Raw genomic sequence first — 26,509 nt, 5'->3', positions numbered from 1 at the left:
TATTTAATCTAGATGTGTCAGTGGCAATAATGTGCAAGCTGATGATTAAGGACATGATTTCAATTCAGAAATTTGTTTTTCTACCACATTTTCAAGCAGTACATTCCAGGTTGTAACTTGCTGCAATAAAAAAAAGCCCTCATTTCCCCCATGGATATTTTGCACATTATCTTTATTGTCTCTGCTTAATAACCCTACACCAGTAAAATATCTTTCTCCCTATCCACTCATTAAAAATTACCCAATTTTGAACAACATGAGTAAAAATTCTTTCCATCCGACTGCTCCAAGGATAACAATTCCATTTTCTCTAAGCTCCACAAGTTGAAGGTCCTCACCCCGGATCTAATTATGATAATCATGATAATTTCCTTTGCATCTTTTCAGTTACCTGGGCAGCCGTTTCAAAAGTGTGGTGCCAAGAGTTAGACACACTAATCTAACCAGCTTTTTATCATGCAAGTGAAAAGTTGGTAATAAAAAAAGTAATGGAAGGAGACACAAGTCAATGGTAATAAGAGAGCTGAATATAAAATTGGAGGGCAATGAGAAAAGGTGCAATTGAAGTTTACAGCTTTTGTTTGTTTTAAATTTCAAAATGAACTTCTTACACCCCATTTATTTTTGTTAAGGTTGTTCCGACAAAGCTTTTCCCACCTCTTCACCGGCGTGTTACTAAAGCTTAATTCCAAAGGTTCAAGACACCCACACAACCTGCTCAAACCTCATAAGAGCACCCCAGGCTACATCACGGTGCATTAAATGTCTATGTCTCACTTCAGTACTCCTATTGTCTCCAAGTGAGATTGAAAATTTAGTTTCTATTCCAGTTTAGCCCTATGGGATTCCAAGTACATGCACCTCATGATTTTCCACCTCCCACCCCATGACCTTAACAAAGGTCCTTTGTGTCACAGTGGAACTGGACTGTAATGAGAAGTCATTGCCATCTGAGAGGCAAAAAACTGCTAGCAAACAGATTTCATTTTGTACTGTGCTCACAAGTCCAAATTTTAAAACTGCTCAAGTACTGGAGAAACAGTTAATAGATGCTCTTGCAAGGAAAGAGTGTTGGAACAAAGCTATTCATGTTCCGGTGGGAAAAAGTACATTAGTGAAAACACTTTTTTTTAAATGAATCACTTAAATAAGAAATATATAGACCTTCTTGCGATTTAGGGTTCAAATGAAATTAACCTCATCTTTGGTTCAGCGAAAACTGCTCAAGTTATAAGACCTATGAAGGTTCATCATTTATTATATTTGATTATGCTTGTACCAGCAAACACGCCACTGCCCCCTCTCGTGGAGGAGCACTACAACAGCAGAATGGAGAAAGCAAAACAAAGGGGAGGATTTTGCACCTGCATTCACCGTGCTCACAGAAAGGCATGCAAATCGCAATATGGGGAGTCTTTCACAAGCTGGAGGACCAAAACCACTGGAGTACCACAGGGAACAGTTCTGGGGCTGCAGCTATTCACAAGATATAATAATGATTCGGTGGAAGGAACAGAATGTACTTTGGCCAAATTTGCAAATGTTACAAAGGTGGAAGGGAAGGCAGATTGTAAGGAGGATATAAATAATTAGTCGACAGGTATTGACAGGTTGAGTGGCAAAGACTGGCAAGTGGAATTTAATGTGGGAAAATGTGAGATTGTTCATTCTGGAAGGAGGAATGAGAAGACAGATTATTATTTAAATGGAAAGACTACAGAAAGCTCTAGCACAGAGAGGTTTGGGGGTCCTTGTTCATGAAACCCAGAAGTGCAGTATGTAATAGGGAAGGTAAATGGAATGCTGGCTTTTATTTCAAGGGGGTTGGTGTAAAAAAGTAAAGCAGTGTTGCTGCAACTGAATAAATTACTAGTGCGGCTATTTAGAACACCACGTACCCCTTATTTAAGGAGAGATGTACTATAATTGGAGGCAGTGCAGAGGAGGTTTACTAGGATGTTCCTGGGTATGGGGTACCATATGAGAAGATTAAACAGATCGATTCTGCATTCCTTGGAGCTTAGAAAAGTGAGAGGTGATATGATTCAAACATAAAATATTCTTAGTGGGTTAGACAGGGTAAATGTTGGGGGGATGTTTCCACTTGTAAGAGAGTGTACAACCAGAGGGCATACTTGCAGAAAATAAGGGTTCTCATTTCAGATGGATTTGAGAAAGAGTTTCTTCTTTCAAAAAAAAAGTGAATCTTTGAAATTCTTTAATCGAGGAAGCTGTGGAGGCAGAAGTCTTGAATGTTTTCAATGCTGAGATCCTAGGTTTTTAGGCAATAGGGGAATTAAAGGTGTACAGAGATAAGGCAGCAAAGTGGAATTAATGTTAGATCAGCCAAGATCTTATTAAATGGCAGAGCAGGCTCAAAGGGCTGAACGGCTTGTTCCTATCCCCATTTCTTATGGTGTTGCATGCTATGCTTAGGCCAATAAAGGAATGGGTCCTATCACTTAATCCCACCCAGCTTTCTACCTTTAGGGACCCAGTAAATATGTACTTCAAGGTCCTTTAGTTCCTTCGTAACTCACTCCTTCATAATGGACGGTTAATCTGAAGCCCTTTTACAACCTTTCCCAATCCCATCCATGAAACAATACAACTTACATCAGCAATTCCCTATACAAGGAGGCACAGGCAAAAAGTTGGCATTCTGCCATTCGTACAGCGTATAACAAAAATAATATGCCGATTCTGCTCATGCAAATCTGAATTTGCAAACAAACCTGTTGAATTCCGAGACACAAGTAGTAAACACTATCTGGCTCATAGCGTTCCCCATTGGGCCTCTGTACTTCTTTAACAAATTGGGCCAGCCCGTAGTTTAGTTCTGCAGCAGAGCAGGATAAAATATCCTCTTTGATCCTCATTGGTTTAGCTGATGGGATGGAACAAAATATTTTTATATTAAATGAAGCAAACAAATAGTGTCCACGAGGTTAAGGTAATAAAACATAGCACCGCGTATGTTCGCCCTGCACTTTGCACACGCTCCCCTCTCCCTATGAAGGAAGGTTTGAATCCTTGCTGAGCTACAGATTCAAAGGTGTGACGGATATATGGGTTTCACAGAAAAATACATGGATTTGCAGAATTTAAACTACAGAAGCCCTCCATCCTTCCAACCCAAAACATCAGTTAACATTCCCCAAAATACCCAAGAAACAGGAGGTTTTTTTTTGGTCAGAATAATCCAAATGTCTCTCCACAGATGCTTCAATGCCAAGTATCTGGCATGGAAATACATAATACATATTATGTATTATGTATTTCACAACAGTTCATGTTGTGAAAGCGCTTTCACATTGCGATTACATACCAATAACATCTATTTTAGTGTAAAACTCAACACAGTTTAATCGAGGATTTTCCTCAAGCAAAGTATGAAAAACATATATTTCCAAGATTGTTGATTCTTTTCCAACATTTGTCAAGGTAACAGATGATTAATTTTCAGCACCAAGAATCAGCAATTCCTTCCAAGCCAACTGTAAAAACAAATATCCCAATATCAGGAAATTATTTCCCACTGTACTGATGGCATTATTCCATTTGCCATGAGCTGGCCTGTGGTATCCTGATTGAGATTTCCAATTCAATGGCAACTAACATCACTACAGGGAAATTGTCTGTCACAGTGCAAACTTTCACTCTGGAACAGATAAGCCAATTTTAAAACAACCAAGCGCTAGTTAGTCCAGGATTGCTTATACGCAATATGGAAATGGCAGACAATGGTTTTCTTCCTTCGTCTATTAGACGAGGAGTAAACAAAAGCCTATACTTACGTCCAAATCTGAGCTCTTCACTTTTACTGGTATCGCCACTAGCGTATTTAGCCTGGAGCCAGGACTTCCAGGCATTGACTCCATACGAGTAATTTAATCCAGTACAGCACTGCTGGCTAGCAAGAGAATCACGCGAACAACTTTCTGAAAGCATTAGCCGCTTCTGACCCTGTGAGGCATAAAATAAAAATAAAGTCAACACCAAAATTCAATTTCTCTTTATGGCAAAAGTGAAGTGATTTTGCCACATACTTCTGATAATCTTTTGGGATTGTCTTTTTCGGATTGCAGTAGACAGAGGGGAACCGGTGGATGTGGTGATTCTTGATTTTCAAAAGGTGTTTGATAAGGTACCTCACAAAAGGTTGCTTCAGAAGGTTAGGGGGCATGGAGTTGGGGGTAAGGTGTTAGTGTGGATAGAGGATTGGTTGTCTAATAGGAGGCAGAGAGTTGGTATCAACGGGTGCTATTCGGATTGGCAGTTGGTGACTAGTGGAGTGCTGCAGGGATCGGTGCTGGGGCCTCAGCTGTTTACCATTTATATAGACAATCTGGAGGAGGGGGCTGAGTGTAGGGTGACGAAATTTGCTGATGACACAAAGATGAATGGAAAAGCAAATTGTGCGGAGGGTGTGGAAAGTCTGCAGAGGGATCTGTATAGGCTGAGCGAGTGGGCGAGGACCTGGCAGATGGAGTACAATGTTAGCAAGTGTGAGGTTATCCACTTGGGCAGAAATAATAGTAGGAGGGATTACTATTTAAAGGGAGAAAAGCTGCAACATGCTTTGGCGCAGAGGGACCTGGGGGTCCTTGTGCATGAGTCGCAAAAATCCAGTCTACAGGTGCAGCAGGTGATCAAGAAGGCGAACGGGATGCTGGCCTTTATAGCGAGAGGGATAGAATATAAAAGCAGGGAGGTCTTGCTGCAACTGTACAGGGCACTGGTGAGGCCGCAGCTGGAGTACTGTGTGCAGTTTTGGTCGCCGCACTTGCGCAAGGATATTTTGGCTTTGGAGGGGGTGCAGAGGAGGTTCACTAGGCTGACACTGGAGATGAGGGGGTTAGACTATGAAGAGAGACTAAATAGACTGGGTCTATACCCGTTGGAGTTAAGAAGGATGAGGGGGGATCTTATAGAGACGTATAAGATAATGAAAGGGATGGATAGGGTAGAGGTACAGAGATTCTTCCTGCTTGAAAGGACAGCAGGACTAGAGGGCACAGCCTCAAGATAAGGGGGGGGGGGGGGGGGGGGCAGTTTAGAACGGCGTTGAGGAGGAACTTCTTCACTCAAAGGGTGGCGAATCTCTGGAATTCTCTTCCCGTTGAAGTGGTGGAGGCTACCTCGCTAAATATATTCAAGACACGGGTAGATACGTTTTTGACAGACGAAGGAATTAAGAGTTATGGGGAGAAAGCGGGAAAGTGGGACTGAGCTCCTTCAGATCAGCCATGATCTTATTGAATGGCGGGGCAGGCTCGAAGGGCTAGATGGCCTACTCCTGCTCCTATTTCTTATGTTCTTATTTCTTATGTCCCATTCTTCACTCCCCTTAATTTACAATATCAAGGCTTCCCTTTATTCTTAAATTAAAGCCATTGTTTCTTCTAATTTAACACACTGTTACAAAATCACAATTTTGCTACTTCCTGCCCCTTTCAGTACTTCATCCAAGTACTTCCTTTGCTTCTCACATGAGAGTGACATTGATCTATTTTTTCAATGAAGGAAGTCCAGGTCAAATTTAATTCTGTCTTCACAATTTATTTATGTACATTCACTTTGGACAAGGTTTAAAAAGTTAAAAGCCACCACATTCACGCATTTTCTCTTTCCCAACTCATAATCACACTACCAATGCGCAAAACAGCTATCTCTCATGGACGAGATCATACATTCCCAATTTTTGTTTTGAATCCTATATTGGCATACATTAAACAAATTCTGATGGTAGTTTTTTTAAAAAAATAAACCCATGTGGATACCGATGGCAAGAGTGTCTTTGAACCTACTCACTATTATGGCAGTTAATTGGCTTTGTTGAAACATACAAATTAGGGGCAGGACAACGACATTAAGCCCTTTGGGCCATGCAATATGATCATGACTGATTCTCTATCTCAGTACCATATTCCCACACTCTCCCCATACCTTTTGATTCTTTGAGTCTAGAAAGTCTATTTCTTTTTTAAATATATTCACTGACTTTACCACCACAGCCTTCTATGGTAGAGAATTCCACATGTTTAACACCCTCTGAAAGTTTCTCCTCATCTCAGTCCTTGCTGACTTATCCCCAATCCTGAACTGAGACTCCTTTTACTAGACCTCCAGCAACATGAAACATCATTCCTCTATCAAGTCCATCCAGCCCTTTCAGAGTATTATACACTACAATGAGAACCCTTTCATTCTTCTCAATTCCATTGAATACAGGCCTCTATAAATAGCAACTGTACCCTTCTGACAGCTCGAGGGATTTCAGATTCCGGCTGTTCTTCATCTGTTGTCACAAGCCCACAGTCAAAGAGGAAGTCAACACCCGAATTAATCTCCAATGGGGCTGCAAAATAAATGTAATTTTAAAACATTTGCCAAACAAACTAAAATTCCTCAAGCAAGTTATTACTGCAAAATTTTGGGAAGTTATGCAAATTATCTGCTTTTTGGGCTTCCTAATGAGAAAACAAATCTTTCGATTGCAGGGATTACTACAATATAGTAGAAGCCATTTGATCAGGTCACCTCCATGGAAAACAATTTCTCTGTGAATTGACGCCACATGCTTGCAACAGCCAAGTGTCGATTGTTGAATTTGCACTCGTGACAGCTTTCATTGTTTAACTTTGTCCCTTCTCATCTACCTCAAAAGTCTAAGTCATAACCATTGAGAACAGTCAAGAGAACAATTTCTATTGGATGAACATGGTGTTACTTTATATGGAAGACAGGATCAGATCAGATCATAGTTCAACTTTGCTTCTTCCATACAATACAATACAGAATAAATGCAACACTTCATAACTGTACTTAGATGTGCAAGTCAGTGAACCCCTGTCAAATGTTACTTTATAATGCATAAAAAGGGAGCAAACTGCAAGTCTCTTCTCTGGACTCCAATTCTGCTTAATTTTCAATGCCAAATTAGCAATGTTTTCAAATACTGGTGGGAATTGTAACATACTGTAATTCTCAACATCATTGCTAATACAACTTTAAAGTAGCAGGAATGCACCAAAAGACTTACTTTTGGGAAAGTCAGCTTCCAAATCCTGTCCTGGTTCATCCAGGACATTAGCCATCTTAACTGCCATGGCCAAGACATCATCTCTGGCAGGTCCAAATAAGTCACAGTCTTCCAAGAGCCCATCAGCACTCTGATTACTAGCAAGATCTGTTTAAGCAAAGAAGAAATAACTGAGACTTATTTCACATTAAAAAGATAACTAATAAATAATATTAAAAGATCGGGAATGGGGTGGGGGCGGTGTTTGGGACAGAAAGAAAATACCTTAACTGATCAACACGAAAAACACACTTGGCTAGTAAATGTGTATTGACTTAAAAAAAAGAAAGCTGATGTTGCGTCAGCTTTGCTCTGTTGTCAGCACATTCATTTCAAGAGTCAGCAGGCTTGGATTGAAGTTCTTAATTGCATACTATGCAAATAGTCAGCTGCTACTGGGGAAATCACTTGCATGCTTATAAATAACAACAAGATGAAACAGGGAATGAGAGGTGTGGAGGTGCACATTTTGAGGGGCGTAGCTATGTAAATAAATCTAGCTAGAAGACTGGCTCTAGTTCTACCCTCACCGTCCGGAACACAATTTAAGTTGCACTTCAAAGCAGCATGCAACATAAACTGACACATAACTGTTGTAATGAGACACTGCAGAATTGCTGGAAGTACTATATTTCCAATGATGTGCTGAACAGGGATGAAAGCTATCAATCGCACGTCATTATTTTAAAGAGCAGCAAGGCCTTCAACTGTTCATCAGTAGGCAATGACAAATGCAATGCTGCAAACAAATGAAAAAAAAAACCAAAAGTTTGCCATGTAACCCTCCTCCTTTCTGCTTTTTTCAATTATTTCCTGAACTAGAACATGATCAATATGCATCATGCTGCATGTAAAAGTATATTAAATCAGAGTTTCAGATCATTGCAGAGGTTCCGGAGACGTTGCAATGTGATGAACAAGTTACAGAAACCAACTTTGGAATTCATCTTCTGAAGCCACAAGAGAAGTGACTACCAGATATAGAGCAGGTACACATTTATATCAAAAGTCACTGAGAAAAACTATAATATTGAGTGTATTAAGGCTAATATTTTCAATAATCTGGCTTAATGACGATTCTATTCATCATCAGAACAAATTTAGAAACAATGCTGCAAGAAAAATTAATAAAAATGCAACTTGCCACAAAGATCTGATGAAGCTTTCTCCATTTCCTCAGCCTCTGCTATCATTTCTGCCATAGCGAGTATGTCAGCTTCAAATGGATTTGAAGGAATTTTGACCTTCAGCTCCTCTATTGTTTCTACTATCTTATCAGCACTGTCTAAAGTGGTAGGAAGGAACATCGGAATAGGAACCTATTTTGCAAATAACATGGCAGCTTGTTACAAAGGTAAAACGCTTCATTTCAAGTCTCACAAACATTTCTGTACATGCTAGCAACTTAGAAATATTTGTTTCACCTTTCTTTATCTTAAATGTTGTAAAATGTATCCACTCACTCCAAATAATCCTTCACATCTGAAAACTCAACCAGTTTCCCACATCTACCAACCTACAAACCATAGCTATACCTAATGTCTCCCAAAGCTTCTCCCAACAGTTGGATGCTGTATGCAAAATGCTATTTTTCTCTAGGTTCAGTTTTATGGCACATCTCTAGATTGCACTCTCCAAAAATTCAGCTACATGCTATGCCTCCCCCTAACTTTCCCCACTTTATCCAATACCCTAAGGCTTCTTACTACCCCAATTTTCCCTGTAAACCCACTCAGAAACTGCTCAGCCTCCTGTATCAAAATATACTAAAATAATTCTCATCATTCTCCTTCTCAAACCCAAATGGACGTGCTTCCTCATTACTCAGGATTTCTCAACTGATGAACTTTCTGTAGTACTTAACCGTTAGAGAATCATTTTCTTCTGATTAGTCAAAATATGATTTATGGAATGACAGTTATCATATTACAGAAATTATAGAAATGCACATAACAAACCCATAGATGACTTGAGCATCAACAGGTAACTCCACCATAGTAAGTATCATAAGCAAGCCTGATCCAGTTCCCACTAATGTCTACATATGCATAATTCCCAACAGAAATCCCTGGAAGGGCTTTAGGAGCAGGAACCCTGACTTATTCCCTTTCCTTTCATCCACTGCTATCCTGTCAACACTCTTATCGTTAAGTCTGTCCAATGAAAAGTGACACTTGTTGACAAGAGAACAGTCTGATTTCAAGAGACAACTGGAGGGGAGAAAATTGGAAGTAAAATAAACACTAGCACCCCACCAAATTAATATTTCCACTTTCTTCTCTTCCCAACTTTTTTAACAATTCAGCAGTGTAAAAGTAATTCCCCACTGGGTAAAAATAACTTGCAAAATGAAATCATAACTATAAGAACTAATGTGAACCAATTAAAAATTGAAGTTTGATCATCTGCATGCTTCTATACTACAGTCACAAGCTTAACAATGCATCTTTAAAAAGATGACATTTAAAAAATTGAATATTTTTGCTTCTAATAATATGTACCTTGCAAATGGCAGTATTTGACTCAAAGCTTCTTGTGACGTACAAGTTACAAAAGCAGCAAAACTTACCGGGATTGGCATAGAGAAAGGCACTGGTGTGTTTTGACAATACATATGCAAAGGCACTGGTATGAAGACTGGCACAGGGATAGGCACCACAATCAGTTGTGGTTTCCATTCGTCCTCTGAAACAGAAAATTAACATATTTAACAAAAGAGGTTCCAATATTGTATTTTAATTACAGATTAAGAAAAAAATCTCAAACTTTTTTGAACTACTGGGAAATGTTCTGTTTGCTTTTTAAAAACCTTCAATCACAAACCATTTTTTAAAATGAAACAATCTACTGAAAATCTCTTGTTCCTCCCAATGAGGAAATCTTTAACGTCTGTGAACCATTAGAAGCCAGATGGTGTCTTCATCTGAAACAGCAAGACCTCAGGTGAAAGATTACTACAAGCACTCCTCCTACAAACATGCATCCATTTCATAGGATGCTAAACATTAACCACAATGTAGGAGTCAAAACAAGCTTGGACAAAATGAGAATGGTGGGTTTCCTTCTTTAAATATTAGTGAATCAGTGCATTTTAAAAAAATGGACAGTTTTATGATAATGTTTACACATTTCAGCAGATTAAAGCTTTATTTTTAAACTGAATTTAAATTCTTTGCCAAGGCAGGATCTGAACTCTCCATCTCTGGGTTACTCGCCTGGCAACATCATCATTATACTTTTGTATCCTTGATGTGGCCTGTCTTGAATGGTTAAGCCTGCTGCGAGGCAGATATTCTCAAGGATTGGACTTCTTGAGAAAGGAAAGATGCAGCTTATACCAAAATGAACAACCAGGAAAAGTTCACAGGTTTCAGGTATTCATCACTTCTTAGTAGATATTTTATCAAAGTACCCATTGTTAGCCTTCTGAACTCTATTTAATATCTTGGATACATCAGTAACATTTCTTCGCAGCTGCCTTTACTGGCTATAGCAATAGCAAAGAGGAAGGGGAAGCCGACAATAACAATTGTGCAAACAAAATATCCTCAGTATGACAAGCAACTTAAGGTGTTGATCAGAGGCCTCATGGTTGTCAACAGCCTTTTAAATGAATTTGATAAACACAAACAAGTGCACAGCAGGTCAATCAGTTATAGAACAAAGAACAAATAACAACCCAGCACGGGAAACAGGCCCTTCGGCCCAACAAGCCCACGCCGCCGCATCACCCTACACCTATTCTACCCTGCGTATCTACAAATAGAACCCCTGACTTAGCCAGATTCAGGGGAGAATAGTGTCAATTTGGTAAATTGGAGTTATGTAGCACAAGCATCAACTCTGCTTCTCACCATTCTGATCATTTACCTGTTTGACATCCTTTGGACTTCATTTCAGGTTTACAGGAGATGCCCTTATTCTGAGTCAAGGGTTTACACAGTACAGCCTTATTCTTCAGTGTCACAGGAGGTGGAGATGGCGGCGAAGGTGGTGGTGGCGGTGGAGGTGGTGGTTGTTGTTTTGATGACCGAGTCTGTACAGATGCCTAATAAGGAACATTTTAAAGTTAGAAATATATAAGAACAGTTATCACATTACTGGAAGAATGACTCTTGAACAGTTTATTTTAGCCCAGTGAATTAATGCATGTGAAACAGCATTATGCAGACAATCAAGCTTCCAGGTTGAATTCTTGGTTTGTGCTGAGACAGCAAATCTCAGCTAAAATGGAGTGGGGCCTCTCACACACACCATCCTGTTCTGAATTACTATCCAATGATTCATGCTTAAGAGTATCTGTACGGTCATCAGAAGAGTTGACATAATGAGGCTGGGGCTGGGCTGCTGCACAACCCCTAACGTTCACTGTCCACCTTTGCACATGAACAATGGTCGCAATCACTCAACTGAACTCCAGGATGAATTTAGTAGGAATAAAATGGGGCTCAAGATAGTGGATAGACTTCTTCAAAGAATATATGAGATGTCAGCAGAAATTATAATAATAAAATCACAAGGTGATGATTGAAAACAGCTTATTCAACACTGAATCCCACTCTAGAATTTTTTCCACTCTTCAATACGAAATTAGAATTTGGTCCTTCTTTGAACACACTGACACACAATGTAAAAACTCTTCAATAAGTAACATGCTGCATCTCATTTCCTGCCCAGCCACCCAAAGTACTGTTCCTCTATTGGGGCTAAGCGTCAATGATTAATTTATAATCAATCAAGATTTACCAGAAATGGCCTAATTTCATAAATGAAGCATGCACCTACTTTATCTGTAGCCATCCTACAGGAGATTGCATGAAATATTAAGTTATTACTGAGCTTTCCCCCCCCAACGTCCTGTTCATCAAGGAGATCAAGTTCAAAATTCAGCTTCAATCCTTTCAGTAAGACTCATGATCCCACTCAACACAGTAGACAGAAGAGGACCAGAAACCCCCTCCCCGTCTATTATCACTCCAGTTTTCCACTTCCACAAGAGGTCAGCAAAACAAATGTTGAGAAGGGATACTGTTTTTCAAATAGAACTCAAGATGAAAACCACAACAAAGGAAGGTACTCTGTGATTAAGTACCTGTGAATATTTGTATATACTCACAGAATTACCTTCCACTTCATTTAAAATAATATTTGAGTATAAATACACAGAGATTAAGATTTTCAGATCAATTTCATCTTCCCCGTCCCAGGATAGTGCAAGAGACTCCCAATAAAAGCAGTTAATGCTTTACAAGCTGAAATACCAACAAAATATGCTTAAATACACAGTTCTGATGAAGAGTCAAATCTGAAACTTTACCTATTTTTCTCTTTCAGATGTTGAATGGCCTGCTGTACGTTTCCAGCATTTTTTTTGTTTTTATTTCAGATATTCAGCATTCACACTGCTTTTTACCAATGCTTTGCTGATTAACTCCTTAATAAATAAAAGTTATATAAAATAAATGGTTAATAATGGGTTTGAAGGTAGGATAAGCACAAAGATAAATCAAATGCTCCATGGAACAGAGTTTCTTGCAGTGATGGGATTGTGGAGGGCAGCTGACTACTTATGAACGAGTAATACAAATACAAGGTAGAAACTGTGGAGTTTTGTTCAACTATCATCGGAGAGCATACAATATTTTGCAGAACTTTCCCTCATTACAATGGTGGTAATGGAATCCATCACAGGACAGATTGTACACAGTCTGTGGAAGAAGTGAGCTTGATAAGCCTTTTTCTTGTTCAATGCTTTCTTACATTTGTTTGTATCCAATATGATTATGTATCCATTACACAAAACCAGAAACAAAATTTCACAGTCAGCAGAGTAACACAAAGCAAAAAGAAAAATAAAAGATTAAGACTTAGGTGATTTAAAAATGATAAAATTGCAATTTCCTGACCTTTGATGATATGTTCAATATGGTTGAAGTGTACAAAGTGCATCCAATTTCCATGGCAACTTTCCTCTAATTCAGGAACTTTTTCTTTAAGGTTATGAATGGAATATGGATGCACTTACCTCAGCCAGAGTTCGTATTCTCTCAACTTTCAGCTAGCACCCGGAGCATGGGAGGAAGCACACTGAATGTGGAGTTAAAATGGTTAAAAAAACACTTCAATCCACCCCTGTGGTAGGTGGAAGATTATTCAAAACAAAAAACTTTACTTACTTCAAATTGCGTGGGAGAGGGAGTCGGAGAGGGAGTCGGAGACGTCGCATTCTTAGACTCCTGCGCCTCATCTGCAAACAAAAGACACAGATTGTTTGAAACAAACTGAGCCGATGTTTGTGACTGTGCACGCTTGAGAGTGTGCACGTTTATGGGTGTGCATGTTTATAAAACCTCAGCAAGTCGTTTTTTTCCAAAACTCATCCACATGATAATGTGGAAGTCATTTGAGGTCACTACTGCACATCTCTGTACTTGCACTAGTTTGCGCAAGGCGTGCAACATTTGCACGACATACTACCAATCACAATTTCTGGGACAAAACACAAATATGCCAATTATTTCTCATTTTTGAAATACATACGAGTTCATGACATGTTTTAAGCATTAACAAATGCACAGTAAAATATTTTTGAGATGGTGGTAGTTGAATGAACAATTTGAAAAGGACCATGGGGCGCACACTGATATCTGGGATTTGGATCTGAAGACAGCTCAGACCAACAGGACTGAAAGGTCACATCCCTGAGCCACCTAAAACAAATCTGGTGCAGTCCAACCAAATATCTGCCAGGCGTTAGCTCAATAAATAAAACTACAGTCTAACACAGGTAGCTGTAAACTGAAATTTAATTGGAGCACAGAAGACAGATTTTAATTAGAACCAGCTATCCCTATCCAAACATCTTATATTGATTGCATGCAAAAATCATCCTTCACCAGAACAACATAACCGAAGAAACAATTTTAGCACTTATACAGACTGGAAACACAAAGATAGATAACAGCACAAGTAACTAAAATATTACATCCACTTCAAACTTGTGCACAGCTAGAAGTCACCATAATGAGCATGTCCAAAATTGAGAGTCCAAGAGTGGGATGGTGAGCTTTTGTTTTGTTGATGACAACTGACAAAATTCTGAAAATAGTCATAATTCTTTAAAAAACACGAGGTAGAAAGAGTGAGGTGAAAAGGTTTTTTGTGTCTCATTACTATTTTAGAAATTCATGAATTTCAAAATAGTTACTAGACACAGAACACAACTGAGCATGTTAATATATTCTTTTATCATATTTTGAAAGCTGTTAAATGAATGGTTACTTGTTAAGCTAGTCACAAGTTAACTGGAAGGCTTTTCTTCACTATTCAATCTACAAAATATTTGCATGCCTTGCGTCTCAAAATATTATTTTCAGTCGCTTGCCCTAGTTCCCGACTCTGAAAACTACATCCATGTGCCAAAAGCGCCTGCCTAATTTTCCAACCAAAGAAACGATGGGGACCAGCTTAAGAATCTCCATTCAGGGTTTTGCGTGAAAGATCAGGTCAATTGCAACTGATATTAATAAAACGCTAATTGAATCAAAAGGTGCACAATGCATGGAGGAAGGAAAAGCATCTTTTCTTATCACTCCATTTGTCTGGTTATGCAGAAAAATATTTCTCTCTGCCTAACTCCCATCTTTCCATTGTTCCAGATGAGTCATGGACCGTGCAAGACAAATAATGTACAGGACACCATTAAAGCATTTCGCTCATTCATGAATAGTTAAATACAGTGGTTGAAGTTGCTTCGCAGGCAGCAACACAAAACGTTTCAGGTGGTACCCTAAACCATGGAGGTGAAGCATTACACAATGATAGTAGCACCAGAACACAGAAATTATACCCTTGACCCAACTGCAATCTAGCATTATTCATACATACACACAAATTAGATGGGCAGGGGCTCCTGATGCCAACCCCTGTGACTGATTAATTTGCTTCCACATACAAGCCACATAGCTTAAAAACTGAAGTGAAACTGGGTTTTATTTTACTGCCAATTACAGGAAAATAACTTCTGTGCATTTAAGTTATGTTCGGGTCAGTAAGAGTAGAGAAATGCCAGTTATATCAGCATTATGGCAGCCATTCATTTACTGATCAGTCAGCTTGCTAAGCAATACAAGGGCATCCAAATCTTGAGCACAACATATTCTTTCATTTACATTTAAAATCTTGGACAGGACACAGAATTGACTGAAGACTTTAAATATAGATACTGTAAATGGTACAATTTACAGTATGTACATTTTGTCAGTACCCATTGACCAGAGATGACTACAGGTCAGAGGCTTTGGAATTCCAGGTAAGTAACTCACCTCCTAACTCTGCAACACTTGTCCACCATCAGGAATGTGCTAGAATACTCCCCACTTGCCTGGATCAATGCTACTCCCAAAAACACTCAACACCATCCAAGACAAAGCAGCCTGCTTGATTGGCACCCCATCCATTCACTCTCTTCACTACCACATGCTGTGGCAGCATTGTGTACCATCTGCCAGACCCATGACATCTACTATCGAGGAGGACAAGGACAGCAGATGCAAGAAACAACCACCATCTGCAAGTTCCTCTCCAAGCCACACAATGTATGATAGCACTGTTCCTTCACTATTACTGGGCAAATCCTGGAATTCCATCCAATAGCTTGGTAGCTGTTATCTACATGAAAAAGAATGCAGTGGTTCAAGAAAATGACTCTTCACCACTTTCAAAGGTATTTACAGCGGCAACAGATATTGACCTTGCCAGCAACACACAAAATTTTAAAAAGCCACTAAAAAGTACAGATATCAAATCTCTTCACTACAGCCAAATTTTGACTGCCTTTCAAACTTAGCTTTAAAGCTACAACTTTATCACTGCAAAGCATTTCCTCAAAGCAAGCAGCCCAAAGGATAGAACCCTTCAATGGGAAACCATCTCTGAATTGCCACATAATCTTAAACATAGCAACAATAAATATCTACATACTTGGTATGTTTCTCTAACAGTTCACTTCTCCATAACTTTGTTCTTCAATGGAAGAACCTTCATTAATCCAGTGCATTAAATTGGGAGGATCTATCATTGATTTCTAGACACATTTAGCATGTTGATACTAATATGCTAGGTAAGAAGAAAAGAGTAATAAGAAAACTGTACTTAAACCAATACAATTCACTTTAACATACAACATCTAAATTTCAAGATATTCTTAGAATGACCACTGGTGTCTTGCTATAGCCATTAGTACCTCACTGTCAAGCTTCACAGCCCAAAATGTCCTCTCTCGACATCATCTAACTCTAAGTATAAAATCCAAGCTCATACTGGTTATTTTTCCAAAACTGAAGTGGATATTATATAAAAGCCAACATGCCCTGTGCTATACATCACTGAGGATTTCATTAATAAGATTAACACAAACAAAGTCTAAATAATTCAAAGACTTTGATCCATGTTGCATTACTCTGTCAGACTGACATCAATATTGGTCTTAATTCAATGTCATTTCAAATCTACATTTAAATTTATTATTTACTTCCAAAGTTGGCTTGCAGCTCTCATTTGTTCCAAGCATTTAGACAAGTGGTCATCCAAACCCTTGGAAAAAAGGCAGCTTTTGTGCCCAAAAGATTTATATTTCTGTATATTATATGAATATAACAAAGCACAACAGGTTTACAGGCTCGAGGGACTAGATGGCCTACTCCTGCTCCTATTTCTTATGTTCTTATGTACACCTGAATCTTGGACCAAATAACGTGGAGCATTTGTAATTTTCTTTACTGCTAAATATGCATTCAAAACATTATTTATCAATTACTCAACTACAGAGATTTAAACAAGAGATGAAACACTTAGTAATTCTCTGGGAAATGTACAATTTGAGCTACAATCTTCCCCTCCACATCATCACTGAAAATAAGCTGTTCACTTTACAGCTGCATGCCTTTTCATTGTTCTGACTTCTGTGCAGGGAGTTGAACCAACATGTGCACACACTTAATGGATCGTTCTAACTATAAATAACAGTACTTCAAAATGAAACATTAAAATCCCAAGGCCTTGAAATTAAACTATGGTCTAATTGCAAATGCACAAAATATCTTACTCCACAGCTTCAGCAAAGATCACAAAAGTGTACCGATTGACTTCGTAAACACACAATATATGAAGAGCATCACCTTGCTTCAATGATAGTACTTTCACCTCTGGGCTAGAACATCACAAGTTCAAATCCCACTTCAACTTTTGAGCACATAAATCAAGGTTGACACCTTCAATTAAGAAATACGGCATTATTGGAAGTGCTGGGTTTGGATGAAACATTTAACCAAGGTTTGCCTGCTCATGAAACAAATCGCATGGTAATATTAATTTTCCAACAGCGCTGGCCAATATTTAACCACAAATTAGCGCTGCCAAAACAAAATTAACCAATCAAATGTCTCATGATTCTTTGTGGGACCTAGCTATGATCAAATTGAATGCTAGAGAACAGTAAACTACATTTCAAATAAGTAATTCTTAAACTATGTGGTGAAATCTTAAGATCCTAAAGGGCTGCATACTTACAGGTTTATTTTTCAGTGAATGGCTGATTCACTCCTCAGCGTCAAGCCTTGATCAGGGTCAAGCAGCCCTGGTTCAAATTTCCAAACAATGCTTTGTAGTAAATTGTCACCGTCAACTGGTGCACTCTCCACGGTAAAGCCTCTACCACAGTCCACTTGCAAATCAAGTAGCACTCTCTTCTCATAGTAATAAACTGTTTCCTTAATATTTGGTATTCTTGAAAATTGTCCTGATGAGCGCAAGTGAAAAAACTCTTTTTTTCCAGCAAAGTTCAAGTTCTGCACTACCAAATGACTACTTGAAAAGGAAAGTTATATTACTGGATGATATCATCCCCTGCCTATTCCTCAAAATAAACATATACTCATAACCTATATGAAGGTTAATCATCCTAAACAGAATGGAATTGAGAGCACTTTCATCCAGTATCCAATAGTGAGGTTATGGGACTGCAATACTGTAGACAGCTGACATGAAATGATGCAAGTGAATGAAGGATAACCTACAATGGCAAGATTACTGCAAGTTTACAGAGATGCACAGACATCAGCTGACGAAGCGAAGATTAGACCTCGCAAACACCAGCTAAGGAGAGTCAAGTGGCCACGCCCCAATGGTTGCTATGAAATGGCTAACAGATCAATAACTACAGCAAAGCACCATTTGATACCTCGGTGCAATTTGCTCTACTAGTATATCACGTCCACTGCCTACAACATGCGGCTTTCTCTACCCACTTACTGTTGAGTAGACTTTCGGGTCCCTTCTGCGTCGCTAGATTGGGCTGGTTTTGCTGACTGTAGAAGCGCAAGAGGCACTGCTGGTTGCAGAAGTGTTTAATTTCCCCGCGCCAGTGTACCGTTTCCAGAAGCTTGCCCTGACGTTTGCAGGCATGGCATCTGGCTACCTGAAGGACACAGTGAACAATTAGGAAGCAGTCACCTTCTGCATCCAAACAAACATGTTGCACAAGGCAGGTCACAGCTGTTAACACAAAGCATGGAACGAGAAAAAGGCCATTCAATCCATCAAGCTTGTTCCTTCCACAGAATGTACAATCTGCCCTAGCATGGGCTCAAATATGTTTATTTAATGACCTGAGGGAAAGTTCTGCAAAATTTCTCCCTACTTGCAAGAAGGTTGAACATGCCTCCACAATATCTATCCAGAGTTACTCAAACCTGGCCGCTTTCTCTCCGGAGATGATATTTCCTGGTCCCAGCAGTAAAGGAACCATCGTGTTCCATGGAGCATTCGATTATCTCTGTCTGTGCCTATCTCTATAATCTTACAATCGCCAGATACTTATCCAGCCTTTTTTTTTGATGGAGGTCGACACCATTAACTGCTTTTGCCAGGAGTCTGTTCCACAGATCCACTGTTCTGTGAGGAAGGGGGGGACAAAAAGATTTGTCACCCAGTCTGAATGACAAGATGGTGAAATTCAATGTCCTAAACACAACATCATCTGTAAGAAAACATCCGTGCCTCTGTTTAAGGCTGGCTGCATAATCCAGGTTCATAATGTGCCTGTGGAGAAACAGTGGAAGATAGATTTTTTTTTAAAACCGCCAAGGTAGCGAATGTAAGGACATGTAACATTACAACAGATTTTGACTGTAGAACAATGAGTAGTTTTACTTTCTTTGAATGTTTTGACATTAGTGAAACTTTTTAAAAATAGGCCCTACATCATGGCCCAGCGCATGGTGCAATAATATCTTTCAAGATTAATTATCTAGCCACAAGTTTGTCCTTGGAGTTCTTCAGTCAAGCAGAAGCTCTCAGAGCATTTCGCCATATCACTTGCATCTTCACTGACAGACTGCAAGTAGAAGTGACCTAGGAAAAATTCACTGGCTCTAATAAATCAAAAGATTTGACAGCACTGCCATTTGGCCCCAAATTCTTTGGCGGACTTTCTGAAAGAATAACTTAGTCCTAATCCTCTGCCCCTGCCCTGTAACTTTTTAATTTTTTTTCATGACTTTATGTGCGTTTTTTTAAAAAACATCTAACCTTTGCCTTAAAAAAAGGACGTTAGCAAAACTCCAAGTCCGAGCATTATCATCATCTTTCGTGTTTCTTAGGTCCACCTTCAAAACAAACCCCTGGTGTGTCATTTCTGAATACCCCTCTAAGTATCTGGCTTCCATTCTCAAATACAGCACTCAATACTGGGCACATTATTCTAACTGCAGCTTACACTCTACACCTAAAAAAGCTAGGATTTTGTATGTCTTTTGTTTTAAAAACATCACATCAACTTTACCTATTTGTATTCACAAATATCCAATTGCATATTTTCTCTTGCCCTACCTTGAAAAAGTAATCTCAGTTATATAAAATTATTAGATGTGTCACATTCCTGGGCAACCTCCAACAAATTAGATAATTTTGTAACTTCACCATCTTTTGATAGTGGTCCCTATACTCACATTCAGATCTCAAAATATTTTAAATAAATACAAAAACCACACATTTTCTTTAACACTATGAACCTTGGTTTTAATCTGACATAACTTCCACACTCAAGATACTACAAACACTCCTGCTTCCCCTCAGACTATTCTCAGCCAGCTAGGATGCAAGACAGCAAGATCAACTTCTTTTCTCAATGAGTTCCATAAACACTTCTGAAGTTTCACTATCAATATTGATCCAATCTAAATGGCTCCAACTGCTCCACTCATATCCCTTTATTTCTGCCATCACACTCTCTGAAAACCAATATGGTCTTTATACATTCCTTCATCCACCATTTATGACCGTTGCATGAATTTGTGTTTATAACACTCCTTATTATGCTGTTGCCCAGCCTACTAATTCCACATCGGCAATTTTAATTTCTCTACCCATCTAAGGAACTTCAGCCTATTCTCCAATTCCTTTACTACTTCCAGGATTGCATTTAAATTATATTCCAAAACCTCTGATTGGAGTATACGCCCAGCCTTATTCTATATTGTTGAAATGTACCTTAAGTGATTACTTTTCTTTCTAAATTGTTTGTTCTTCACATCAGAGTTTGCCAAGGAGATTGGGGTGGAAAGGATAAATGACAAGATATAAAATATATTTATATCATAAGAATTATAGGGGGAAGAGCAACACTCTTGAATGTATCAGCTATGAAAAACTCCCAGCTCTGCAGTGAAAACAAAATATTGCTACCTTAACTTTACATATTGCTTATGTAAGAGCAGCAGTAATTTGAATGTTGGACAAAAATACTTTTCATTTATCAAACGGTAGCAGTAACAGGTTAGAACAAAGCAGATATTTTAATTTCAAACCTACTGCATTAGCATTATTTTTATTCCCATTTCTAGGTAGGCCGTTCATTTTTCAAACTTCATCCTTTATTGATTCCTCTGAATACTCAGCAGTTAATGCTGCCTATGTGGTGCGAGCCACATAAAAGATGAAGGTGGCACATTCAACCTACAGTCCAAGGTAAATTAGTTGATTTTCTTTTTCAGGTCAGTTATATGGGTACTACAGGTGTACAACATCCTTTCATCGAAAAAGGTGGAAACAAAACATCACCCACATACTGAATTATTGATCACAGGTTTCTAGTCTACAGGTGTAAACTGAAGTTCTTTAACCCACAGGTAAAAGAGGGGGAGAAAAAAATGTGAGGGTGAATGCAAGAGCCAGGAAACTAATGTTATGCAACTTCCTACTGACCTTGAAGTACCACAGTAGGTATTTGCTTTTGCATTCCTCCCCACAGAAATCCCATGTATTTCCATCCAGCTCTTTGGTCACTGCCCTCTGACAGGTCTGGGAACAGTAAGCACACGTGATGCAGCACAAGCCCAGGTTTTTGGTAAAGTCCTGCTTATAAAGAAGCACACAACCTGCAGACAATGCATACGAAGAAAGAAAATTAAAGTACGTCAAGAATAGTGCAGCAAATCAATTATACCCAAAGGCACTGAAGAAACCAATCATCTAATTTTTGTCAGAAAAACACTCCTTTTCAAAAGTGATCTTCTCCCCTCTAGATTATCCTTGGAATTTTCATCATCCTTGCATTGATGATAGGTGGCCTGTTCCTAAGCCTCCAACAGCACTCTACAGAACTGATGATTAAGATGTGAACAAGAGGAAAATATAGCATTGCTAAAGTATGTTGTGAAATCAGTCAACAGTTGGGTCACAAAAGATCACTGGCAAAAATGCATGCCCACCCTGTCACCACAATCAATAAAACAGTTCCAGAACACATGATGCGCTCTTTCATTTCAGTGACATTGCCAGAGCAATCTGCAAACAAATGAATGCTGCGATTGGTATGGGAAGTGCCTCCATTTATACGAGCAAAGACAGATCCTATCTACTTTGTAGGTTTACCTCCATCTATTAAATTGATAAGCATTTACCACAGAGAACACAAATGTAGTCTAGCAAAATAGTTTAAGACCATGCAATGACCATTCATATTGCACACCTTGACAGCAGAAGTCAGTGCCATAAATGATCTAACATTGGTCCAGGTCTTTCACACAAATGGTACAAGGAAAAGATGTGCAGCACTGCCTATTTGAAACATCATAAAGCTTCCAAAAAAATGCACATATTTTTTCCCAAATCCTAAAATAGTAGTTTTACTGCAGATATGAAGGTTGTTGATTAATGAATGAGACAACTTAAACATCATGGCATTCTTCTTTAGACGATGGCACAATTCATCACTTAACAGTTTATAGTTAAATAATTTCATATCAAGGAATGCAATTTCCTTATTTCTGTGTTCTGATTACTGCATAATTATGATTTTGCTAACTCCAAGACTATGAGAAAAAAGATTCATGCTAACCAAAGCGATTCATCTACACTTCATTTTTAAATAATGGTCCTTTCACACAGGAAAACCTCAAAGTCTAAACACGCCACAGTTGAACCAATTTGACCCCCTTTTTGCAGCATTTAAATTGAGCGCATTTATTGGATGTTTCCCCAAATTGGTGGGAATAGTGATGCAAAAATTAGCCTTCACTCTCAGGTTATGGAAGTATGATGAGCAAAGCTTCTTGATCTTAAAGTCAGCTCACAATCAGTACTGAGAAAAGGATCAGATCGGGCGGAGTTGTGAATCCCCACAGACAGCTGAAAGATTAGTAATACTTGCTCTCTTCACACACAGTTGAATAACTAACCAACACTCAAAGACAGGGATCTAAACTCCCAGCTTACACATATTTTTAAAATAAATATAATGGGGCTGAAAATGGAGGAGTTAGTGTTCAACAAAACTTTTGATTTTAAGAAGAAATTAGATATAGCTCTAGGGGCTAAAGAGATGGAGGGATATGAGGAGAAAGGGAAAATCAGGACATTGAATTTGGTGATCAGTCACCATCACAGTGAGTGGCAGAGCAGGCTTGAAGGACCAAATGGCCTCCTCCTGCTTCTAGTTTCTATGTTTACAAAGTTTGACTGAACTTCAAAAATTGACTTGGGAGCTGAACAGCCTGAAAAAAAAATGCGTAGACAGATACTACATACTCAGCCATCAAAGTATCTTCTGAGTCAGGAGACTTTAGATCAATACAGGTCAACTATCCTTTCTCTATAAATTTGAAAAGTGAACACATCCAAAAATTGCATTTCTGTTGAACTGCAGAAGGTCTGTGACCCAAGCCAACATAAGCCTCACCAAAAGTCTCGTCAGCCCAACCAACCTTTAGCATACAAAGTCGACTGCCTGCCTGCATTTCACACCTTGCAATTTCTGCCTCCACTGTTTAATTTGTGAACAGGCTGAATCACTGATGGTGCCACAGATGGATCATATTACTGCCACTTGGAATTTATTATCCAGTGGCACATCTTACTTTTCTGGCTCTTATTTACTTTAGGCTGCAGCTATCCTAGGCTTCAGTCATTGTAAGCTAGCCTAGGGCTTAATGTGGTATCCATAAATCAAAAATTAAAATCCGAGAAGCAATCAATCGCAAGCGTTTCAAATACTCTACCTGTCGTTGTTGTTCAAAACACCAGATGGCATTAAAATAAAAATTCTAGCTGCACTTCTTTTTCTCTGAGGCTAACTAAGTTAGGATGTGGAGATGCCAGCGTTGGACTGGGATAAACACAGTAAGACGTCTGACAACACCAGGTTCAAGTCCAACCGAGTTATTTGATAGTAAACTCACAAGCTTTTGAGGTTAAACTCCTGACGAAGAGTTTAACCTCGAAAGCTTTTGAGTTTACTATCAAATAAATCGGTTGGACTTAAACCTGGTGTTGTTAGACTTCTTATTGTGCTAACTAAGTTATCCAAACTGCAACACTACCAAACCTGCATGCGATAAAGTTCATCAAATTTTTATTGGGTAAACTGTACTCATTAAATCATTCCATTAAAAGAATGGCATGAATATTGCACCCAAATATTTTAAAGGGCCTGGGGATGTCGCAGGGGGAAAAAATAGATAGAAGGAACAGATAAGAAGAACATTTTCCAAAACGATGAAGGGGTAAAGGGGCATGCACAGCTTTAGGGATGAGGCTTCTGAATAGGGATGAGCAACTACATCTTTGCCAACAATCATGGAATGAAGATTGGAGGAGATGATGTACTAAAGATGGAGTCAGAGGCTGAAAAGGTTGGGGGAGAAAAATAAGAGATAAGCACCCATGAAAGTGAATCAAAGTATTAAGAACATAGTTCCTTATGCAAAATAAAAGCTGTTAATTTGTGCCGCTACTCTACAGTAAACCCTTCCTGCACATGTTCAGTTGCAGTGTCAGCTAGCAGCATTAAAACAAACAAGTTGGCTTGATGCAGGTTAACAATAAAGCTCAACTTATCCATTTTTAAATCTGCGCAGTACTTAACCATTTGTACGTTTCTGTACTTGGCCCACTATACATTAACAACTATCCCCTCTGTAAAAAAAAAAGTTTTTGATAATTCAGTAAATGAAGATATAAAACCAAGAGATTTCAATAAACAAGTTTCCCAACTTGACATGTGGAGAACTGATACTTAAAGTATTTCAACTAAAATTTTTTTAAAAAACTTATTAACTGATGTGTGATGCAAAATGGTAGCCCTGGGATTAAGAGTCTCATTATATTCCAATTGAGCTACCCCAGGTATGTAAGAGTTCCTTGTACAAAACCTCTATGCACTTAATCTGGGAGGCTATAACCTCCATTTCAATGCCTATCTAGATTGATCAAAGGGACCTACAAAAAGAATTTAAAGCCAGTAATCTGGAATCTAGATCTGTAGAGCAAATCTGTTGCAGTATTGTTCTGAATATTTTCAACAGGATTCAACAGAATCAAAAGATTAAACAGAAAGGCATCAGGAGCAGCTGCACATGCACCAGTGGCTGCCATTTGGGCCAAGTGTGTGTATGCAATCACACCTAACACCTTTGTAGTCAGACAGGGGTTACAGTACAAAATACAAAAAAAACCTTTGGTCTAGTAGGTGTAGAGTCAAGCAAAAGTAGCTAAACAGCGAAGGAAATAGTGGAATCAATGGCAAACTTCTTAGAGGACAAAAGCAGGATAAAGCACCATAACGCAATCACACAGGGTAGAATTTGTGACTTTGACATTGGTAACTCGGAATGAAGAGATTTTGGCTGGAGGTTACTGATGACAGTGGTTTTAAACTGAGAAACAATCAGTTGCTGAGGAAAGTAGACCATTAACAATGTCAGAAAACATGAGGATAAAGAGGAGTTGCTCAGGGCTTAAGAATGGATCATGGAGGGTGTCAAGGAAACAGGACGTGGGTCTCTTGGGTTTGAATGGAAACTATATATAGAATAGCAAGTAGTCGACAAAAAGTCAGAACCACAGGATGAGCAAATGAAAAGTGAAGCTAAAGGCAAGGGCACAAGTGTGGATGCTCTCAATCTTCAAAAGACAATTAAAAATCAAGAAATGTGTACGTGATGTATTGGAGATACATGTTTGAGGTGGAGTTCATCCCTGTACAAGATGAATCTCTTGGGTTGAACGTGCCCTTCAAGTAGATAGTTTTGGTGGATAACAAAAACAAGGGGCTATAATGCTTCATGTGGCTGTGCCAGATCTTGAATGTGCAAGTTTAAGGAACTGATTTATAAGACCATAAGACATACGAGTAGAATTAGACCACTCGCCCCATCGAGTCTGCTCTGCCATTCAATCGTGGCTGATATTTTCCTCATCCCCATTCTCCTGCCTTTTTCTCTCAACCCTGATCTCCTTATTAATCAAGAACATATCTCTATCTTTAAAGACACCCAATGACCTGGCCTCCACAGCCTTCTGCAGCAAAGAATTCCACAGATTCACCACTCTCTGGTTGAAGAAATTCCTCCTCATCTCTGTTTTAAAGGACCATCCCTTTAACCTGAGGTTGTGCCCTCTGGTTCTAGTTTTTCCTACTACCGGAAACATCCTCTCCATGTCCATTCTATCCAGGCCTCGCAGTATCCTGTAAGTTTCAATAAGATCCCCTCTCATCCTTCTAAAGTCCAACAAGTACAGGCCCAGAGTGCTCAACTGTTCCTCACATGACTAGCTCTTCATTCCAGGGATTATTCTTGTGAGTATCCTCTGGGCCCTTTCCAAGGCCAACATATCCTTCCTTAGATTTGGGGCCCAAAACTGCTCACATTACTCCAAAATGGGGTCTGACCAGAGCCTTATACAGCCTCAGGAATGCATCCCTGCTCTTGTATTCTAGCCCTCTCGATATGAAAGCTAACATTGCATGTGCCTTCCGAACAACCGAGTGAACCTGCAAGTTAAGCTTAAGAGAATCTTGAACAATGATTCCCAAGTCCCTTTGCATTTCTGATTCCTAAGCATTTTCCCATTTAGAAAATAGTCTAT

The 26,509-nt window shown here is 39.0% G+C and overlaps 1 protein-coding gene across 3 annotated transcripts in view; it reads right to left on the bottom strand.

Annotated features, from left to right (window-relative positions):
* The window catches only part of LOC145342134 (zinc finger MYM-type protein 3-like), a 109,088-nt gene that overhangs the window by 21,094 nt on the left and 61,485 nt on the right, over positions 1–26,509 (bottom strand). For all 3 annotated transcript variants that reach the window (XM_080187389.1, XM_080187390.1, XM_080187388.1), the window contains exons 12-21: positions 21,347–21,519; positions 18,395–18,560; positions 13,261–13,331; positions 10,955–11,132; positions 9,654–9,769; positions 8,229–8,403; positions 7,046–7,192; positions 6,258–6,361; positions 3,798–3,966; positions 2,736–2,887 (exon numbers count right to left, since the gene is read on the bottom strand). In XM_080187389.1, the coding sequence (XP_080043515.1) occupies positions 2,736–2,887; positions 3,798–3,966; positions 6,258–6,361; positions 7,046–7,192; positions 8,229–8,403; positions 9,654–9,769; positions 10,955–11,132; positions 13,261–13,331; positions 18,395–18,560; positions 21,347–21,519 (1,451 nt within the window). The remainder of the gene's footprint in view (positions 1–2,735; positions 2,888–3,797; positions 3,967–6,257; positions 6,362–7,045; positions 7,193–8,228; positions 8,404–9,653; positions 9,770–10,954; positions 11,133–13,260; positions 13,332–18,394; positions 18,561–21,346; positions 21,520–26,509) is intronic.

This window comes from Carcharhinus amblyrhynchos, chromosome 4, assembly GCF_965287045.1.
Source record: "Carcharhinus amblyrhynchos chromosome 4, sCarAmb.v2.hapA, whole genome shotgun sequence".
In the NCBI taxonomy this organism is placed as follows: Eukaryota; Metazoa; Chordata; class Chondrichthyes; order Carcharhiniformes; family Carcharhinidae; genus Carcharhinus; species Carcharhinus amblyrhynchos.
Note: the sequence above shows the minus strand (reverse complement) of the source record. Positions and strands in the feature narration are given on the sequence as shown.